This window comes from Gopherus evgoodei, chromosome 1 (genome assembly GCF_007399415.2).
Source record: "Gopherus evgoodei ecotype Sinaloan lineage chromosome 1, rGopEvg1_v1.p, whole genome shotgun sequence".
Lineage (NCBI taxonomy): Eukaryota > Metazoa > Chordata > Testudines > Testudinidae > Gopherus > Gopherus evgoodei.
Window position 1 is genome coordinate 123,687,062 of NC_044322.1, and position 7,363 is coordinate 123,694,424.

Genomic DNA, 7,363 nt, shown 5'->3' on the forward strand with positions numbered 1-7,363 from the left:
TTATTGGCTTCTCCTTAACATCCTAAATGCATCTCAATAGTAATTGTTAGACTAATTGAAATTGCCCCTTAACGTGTGCATGCTTTTTATAGATAGGAAAACTATTTAATGAAGTTTAATGAAAGTCTTACCACCTTTTAAATACATCTTTTCTGTTTTCTCTCTCAGGCCATTCTCTGACAAGTGCACTAGAGAACACACTGTTCTACCCACCTCCCAGAATCACCTTGAAATTAAAAATGCCCAAGTCAGCGCTGGGTGACTGCAAAAATAACTTGCTGAAAACTGGCAACAGACCCCTGTCTCCAGACAACACCACAGTTTACAACAAAAGGAATGTGCACATGTCAAAGGAGTCATTTGAAATTAAAGCAAAATCATACTCTAGGTATCAGCATGACAACCGAAGTAATGGGTTATTGGTAGGGATTGGCAAGACTAGGAATGAAACAAACGTTTCTGGACCTGCACAGTCACCAGAGTTTCATCGTGGGCAGTCATCTGGTAAACCATTAGCACTTCAAGCTGCATTGCATGGGCAGTCTTCCATTGGAAATGGAAAAATGCAGCAAGAGAACTCAAGACTTACAAAATCCAATGGTTTAATGGGCAGGGCTGGAGATGTAACTCAGAGAGACAGATCCAGCCAGACACCATATGAACAAGAATCTGTGCTCACTGCTCATTTGGCTAGTCAAAGCAATTTTAGAAAATCTACAATAGAACATTTTAGCAGGTCCTTTAAAGAGGCTACCAACAGTTTGGTAAGGACCACAGATGATCTGAGGTACTGTGAAAAGCCAACAAGGCGGCTTTCTACAAAAGAACGTTTGTGGAGTAAACAGACTCCTGAATTCCAGACAGGAGGCGCTCCTTACCAGGATAATGACGGGTATTGCCCTGATTTGGAGCTAAGTGACTCTGAAGCAGAAAGTGATGAGAATAAAGAACAAGTCAGATTAAGGAGAAGCAGCTCAGAGAGAGAGAGCCAAAATAAGGACTTTGGTAGAGATTGTCACAATAGAAACAAAAAAAATATTATTTCTCACAGTTCAGTACAAAGGTGATTATAAACCCCTAAGGGGTAACTCAGCCTTCACATAATCCAGTGTATCGGTGCAAACCTAGGCATCAGAGGGTTTCAGAAAACAGTGCAGGACCTACATTAGGAAGAAATACAGTGAAAAAAGAGAGTAGTTTTCAGTAGTGAATTGGCCTGCGATTTTAATGGGATAGTCAAGGTTGTGTAGAAATCAATATCATTTATTACAGGTTAACATCTGGGAGAGTATGGAGCTGTTAATCTTTGCATAACTCCAGGAGCTGCTGCCTTTTTACCTGCCTTTTGTGTAAGGCATTGTTAAAAATGTCAATTTTGTGCTGCTGGACCAGGTATTAAAGGAGTCCTTGCATTGCTCTGCAAAATGCTGTAAAAGATTAATGCAGACACTAAAACTGCATTCCTGTTGCACCTGCAATATGACCCTGATCAGCAAAAACTTAAGCATGTGCTTAAAACTTTAAGCACATGACTAGTTCCATTGACTCCAGTGGGAGTGCTCACACACTTTAAATTTAAAGCACATGTTTAAGTTCTCTGTCGGATTGTGGTCTAAGTGACTACTAAATGGGGATCCTGTTCTGCAGAAAGGTTAGAACTCCAGTGATGCTTGTAAACTCTCTCTGCAGGGTAGAAGCAAGTATCACAAATGCTGCTGAACTCACTGACCTCTGGATGTGCCCCCATACTTTGCTCTGGCTAAAGGTTGTGTTTCTCTTGACAGTAATTCACTTTATTTTGTAAATATTCAACTTCTAGTACTTCAGTTTTTTTATCTTTGTACATAGTTGCTTGTTGTGGGATGCACTTGTAAATATTTTACCCAGCTAACAAGTAAAGATAACTAAATTTGTGGATAGTGTTTACAAAAGTAGATTTACTACTTCAAAGAAAAATGCTATTTGACACTTAAATTTTAGGCAATCACCGAGGATGCTAGGTTCCTCTTGAAACTTGAGATTTCACATCTGGAGGCATTTATACCTGGTATGTTAAAAAAAACAAAAAAACTTGAACTGAAAATCATTTTGTCTGACCTTTTTTATATAGGCTAAAATTTCCAAGCCTAGGTGACTAAATAGGGGTTTAGGAGCTTAACTTTAGAAACATAGGTTTGAAAAAATTTAGCCAGTCATTATTTGAAGCACATTTTTATTGCTAGATAAATCTGGAAGCATATGTAAGACGTATGACTACATTAAGCTGCTTAGCCACCTCTAATTAGTTTCTATTTCCCAAACTAAAAGTGCTTTGCACAAGTTTTAAAAGTTGCAAATGCTAATATGCTAGCTTTCACCCAACCTCAGAAAAAAGTCCTATTTTATTCTTTACTGCACATGGTTTATTTGGTTTGAATTAAAAACCTTATTTTCATAAGTTCTGTTAACCAAGAGTAATTCTCTTGTGTCTGATGAAATGACATTTCAGTCATAAATGGGCAAAGCCCACTGTCCCACATCAAGGACTGAAACGGAGCATAGGTATTGCAGAGGGTCTTGCTTTATAGTTTCCTTTGCTTGTGGTGAATTTCATCCAAAAGGAAAACATTAAACTCCCAATATAAAGATGTTTAGCAGAATACAAATGACAGCTTGATTTTCTTCAACGCCTTAATTTATTTTATTGCTCTTAGTTTGGGAAAGTACAACAAAATAATTTAGATGATTAAACTTTGAAATATTCCTCACAATAGTTACTGGTCAGGGGCTAGAGAACACTTCAGTGGTGAAATACAAAATAAATCTTGCAGTTCTGTGCTCTTTGTTTCATGAATCCTTAATTTTCTTTCACTTCCTGATTTTCTGTATATTTATGTAATTTGTCTTTCTAGAGATGTATTTTCAATTTTTCTTTCGATGTAAATATGCAGTAGCATTTTTAGGTTTCCATATACTTTATTTTAATAGGAAGTACTTTTTGTTCCTAAGCCATGGGTCATTCAGAATGAGTAAACAAATATCCACTCATTTGTATTCTAGCTCTGATTCTTAGTTCTCCTTCAATATTTATTATTCATTCTTTTTCTGGCCATAAAATTATATGGAGCTTATCTTGGCAGAACAGTCATGTTTCAGGCCCAGCTGCATATGAAAAAGATGAGGGGAGGGAAATGGTGCTTCAGCAAAAATCCAGATTATTGCTTCATTGGGGATGTAACTCTTTCCAGTGTGAGCAATAGGTTAGCTAATTTTTACATGATTTTAATAGATACATGAAGGAGCCTTTGGTTATGTAGTTCTAAATATAGTCCCCAAAACGTACTTGCTAGTTTTTATTGTGTGTTCGGTGGCTAACTGTTTGAAGTATTACCTCTTAACCTTATTTGTTAATTTTGTTTTTTGCATTTTGTTTTTATATATATACACATATGCGCGCACACACAATTTTCCAAGATGGAATCAGTCTTTTACAGATGTCCCCTTTTTACAAGTACTTTTTCATTAAATTATGAAACTGCTAACAGTATTTTCATTTGTTGTGATTTATTCAGGGATTTATCCTTTGTGTGGTAGGTTGCTAAACCAATCAATTTAACAAAAGTGATTCCACACCTGTCACGTGCAAATTAATATTTTTGCATACTCAGAAGCATTTTAACAAGTTGGCACTTTAGCAAAACTGCTTCCCGCACAACCTCCTGAAAAAGAAACTCCGGAGATGGTGATTGGACAGGATACTTTGAATACTGACCTGATCCAGGATTATCTGGTAAACAGTTAACTTGTTTTTGTTTTTTATTACTGGCCATCAAGGTAAACATACAGACAATTTACCACACAAGCCTTACTTAAACACTTGTGTTCCTCCTTCACTGTGGAAAGTCACCTGTATTTTTGCCTGGCTGGGTACAACTAAATATGGAGAAAACATATAAATGGGCCATGTACACTTGTTCACACACGGACATGGTGCTGTGGTACAAATGAGGCGGATGGTTGTTAGGGATTAATAGAGCTAAGCCACATCTCTGTGGGTTTTTTTCCTTAAATACAACATCCTGAAGTACCACCTGCTGCCACTGGTTGGAGCCACAGTACACCTGGCTACTGTTGAGTCCTTCTGGCTCTTCAGGAAATTTCATGCAGCAAAGGCACAGAACGGGAATGCAGTTTCCAAGGGGCTAGCCTCTCAAAGGAAAAGAGATGGGCTGTTTGCTTGTTAAAGGGATGCGCCCTGAAAATAGTCACCAGTCCATTCCTTCTCTCTCTCTCAAGGGTGGAATAGATTTTCCATTTGTTCTCCCCTGAACTAGAAGAGCAAATATACTAAAATATTCCAACCCCTCCACTCCTTACTCCCCAGTCACAATTCAGATTCCCTAGCTGGGGTTTTCCAACTGCAGTCCTCCATGGTCTTAACCCCAGCATATGTAGCTTCACTGTCCACACATTTGGAAGTACACCTCTACCCCGATATAACGCAGACTTTGGGAGACAAAAAATCTCACCGCGTTATAGGTGAGACCGAGTTATATCAAACTTGCTTTGCCCCCTCCCCGTTCCTTGTTCCCTGACTGCTCCGACCTCTATCCACTCCCCCTTACCCCCTGACAGGCACTCACCGCCAGCGGCAGGAAGCGGAGCAGCCCAGCCCCAGCCAGGGCACTCCGCTTCCCGCCGTCGGTGAGTGCAGGGAGGTTGGAGAAAGGGTGCCCCCCGTACTCACCTGTGGCAGGAAGCGGAGCGCTGCGGCTGCGAGCTGGTGGAGTGGAGCGGCCTGGGGCTGGGCTGCTCCGCTTCCGCCGCTGCTGGTGAGTGCAGAGGGATCCCTTCCCCTGAACAATACGGCTGGGCCGGGGCGAGGGAAGCAGAGCGGGCTGCTCCCGGCACCCCGTTAATCCAGGCCACTCTGGGACTGCGGGGCCCCCAAAAGTGCCCTCCCACAGCTCCTTCCCCCTAGACCCTGAGGGAGACCCTCTGCCCCTTATCAAACCCCTCAGCCCTGGCCCGCCACCCTTAACACGCTGCGTGTCAGAGCATTACTGCTTTGTACGCGAACCCGCATTCTATCAGGGGAGAGGTGTGGATAGTTAGCAGCTTCCAACCTGTGACTTGCTTCCCTCCCAAAGACATGGACTGTTTAGCTGGTCCTGACTGGCACCAGATGCTGCTTTCTTTAGAGGCCACAAGATCTGTTGAGGATTAAATCAGGACAATTAGCCCCCGTCTTTTCTAGACAAATGGTGGTTAAGGCAACTCAGCTGATTCCTAAATGTCAGGAATCTGCTTGTTTTGATTCCCAAAAGAGAGCCAGAAAGGGAAAATCCCAAAACAAGTTAATACTCTTTCCTACTCCATCTGTATCACATTCACTGATTTAATCATAGCACATATATGGTGTTGTTTTTTTTAACTGATGACAGAAACTTTCCCTAAAGTATATACCCCTACAAAGCACCAGACTGCCCTGTCATTGCTCAAACTTCCTTCTAGTTGTGCCCTGCTTTCCCAGACTTCGGAAGAATTCTGAGTGTGTTAGGGACATGTGGGGAGTGGAGGGGGGAACAGTGTATTCTTAGGCCACGTCCACACTACAGAGTAAAATCGAAATTAATAAAATTGATTTTATAAAACAGGTTTTATAAAATTGATTTTACGCGTCCACACTAGGGCACATTACTTCGGTGGTGTGCGTCCATGGTCCCAGGCTACCATCGATTTCCGGAGTGGTGCACTCTGGGTAGCTCAGTAAAAGAATGGGACCAATAACTTCGATTTCCGTCCACACTAACCCTAAATCGATATAGTAATATCGATTTTAGGGTTACTCTCGTTGAGCAGGAGTACAGAAATCGATTTTAAGACCCCTTAAAATCGATTTTAAGTGCCTTGTAGTGTGGACGGGTACAGCGTTAAATCGATTTAACGCTGTTTAAATCGATTTAACGCTGTAGTGTAGACCAGGCCTTAGCATGAGTGTTTGGTTAGAGGAGTTCAGAGCTGAGGGGTGGTTCTGACCTGTGGAGAAGTGAAGTAGGTAGTATACAAGCTGGAGGATGAGTACTACTGAGCAGGAGGGAGTTGAGTTGAGGAAGCCTGAAGTTTCTAAGCTGGTAGGGGGATGGGTTGAGTGCAATGAGGTAAGAGTTGATTAGTGGGACAAATAAGGAGACATGGGCTGAGTTGGAAGGTGCACCCCTTTTGCTACCCAGTTCCTCACCTTATCCCCAGCAAAGGGCTTCCAGTGACGCCTTTGACCAGTGTCCTCACGTTCACTTTGAAAATATAGTCAACTTCCAGGATAGAGTGTAGGGAAGGGTTGAAGATTGCTACCTGCAGCCCGAGTACTACTTCTAGGCACCACCACTGTTAAGAATAGGGATTTTATCAATATTGGATGAGTACAGTGGTTTCACCAGTTATGCTTACAAGTGAGTTAACCCAGATTATCCCAAACGAGTGCCAATAAAATCTGTACACTACCCCTACAGCATTGTGTATCTTGGCTATGCCCCCCCTATTTACAGAGGGAACAATTCAGTGTTTCACAACTATTATTGATTTCTGTTTTTAATCCTGGCACTTATAATGTCAAGGTCCCTATGCACCATGCATCCCAAAACTCAAAGGGAGAGAAATTCTAAATGTTAATTTCTAAAAATGGCCCCAAATATCTTTTGGGAATTACAGACCAGTTGTCTAACTTTGATACCTGGGAAAATACTGGAACAAATTATTAATCATTTATAATCACCTAGAAGATAATAGGATAGTAAGTAATAACCAGCATGGATTTGTCAAGAACAAATCATGCCAAGCTGATCTAATTTCTTTCTTTGACTAATACTGGCCTATTGGATGAGGGAAGCTGTCAATATGCTACTAGTAAGGTTTCTGACACAGTACTATGTGACTTTCTCATAAGCAAAGTAGGGAAATGAGGCCTAGATGAAATTACCCTAAGGTGGGTGCAAACCTAGTTGAAAGGCCATACTTGGGGTAGTTATAAACAGTTTGCTGTCAAACTGGAGGGATGTATCTACTGGGGTCCCATAGTGGTCTGTTCTGGCTTCAATACTAGTGAATATTTTCATGAATGACTTGGAGTGGAGCATATGCTTATAAAATTTGTGGATGGCACCAAATTGGGAAGGGTTCTTAGCACTTCAGAGGACAAGACTAGAATTCAAAATTACCTTGCAAAATTAGGGTCACCAGACAGCAAATGTGAAAAATCGGGATGGGGTGGGGGTAATAGGAGCCTATATAAGAAAAAGACCCAAAAATCAGGACTGTCCCTATAAAATCAGGACATCTGGTCACCCTATGACAAATTGGAGAACTGGTCTGAAATTAACAAGAT

At 41.3% G+C, this 7,363-nt stretch overlaps 1 protein-coding gene across 3 annotated transcripts in view; it reads left to right on the plus strand.

Annotated features, from left to right (window-relative positions):
* The window catches only part of JADE3 (jade family PHD finger 3), an 89,223-nt gene extending 85,697 nt beyond the window's left edge, over positions 1 to 3,526 (plus strand). For 2 of the 3 annotated variants that reach the window (XM_030571378.1, XM_030571388.1), the window contains one exon: positions 169 to 3,526. In XM_030571378.1, coding sequence (XP_030427238.1) covers positions 169 to 1,067 — 899 coding nt within the window. In that variant the 3' untranslated portion in view covers positions 1,068 to 3,526. The remainder of the gene's footprint in view (positions 1 to 168) is intronic. The other variant, XM_030571398.1, reaches the window with a different exon arrangement.
* The last annotated feature ends 3,837 nt before the right edge of the window (positions 3,527 to 7,363 follow it).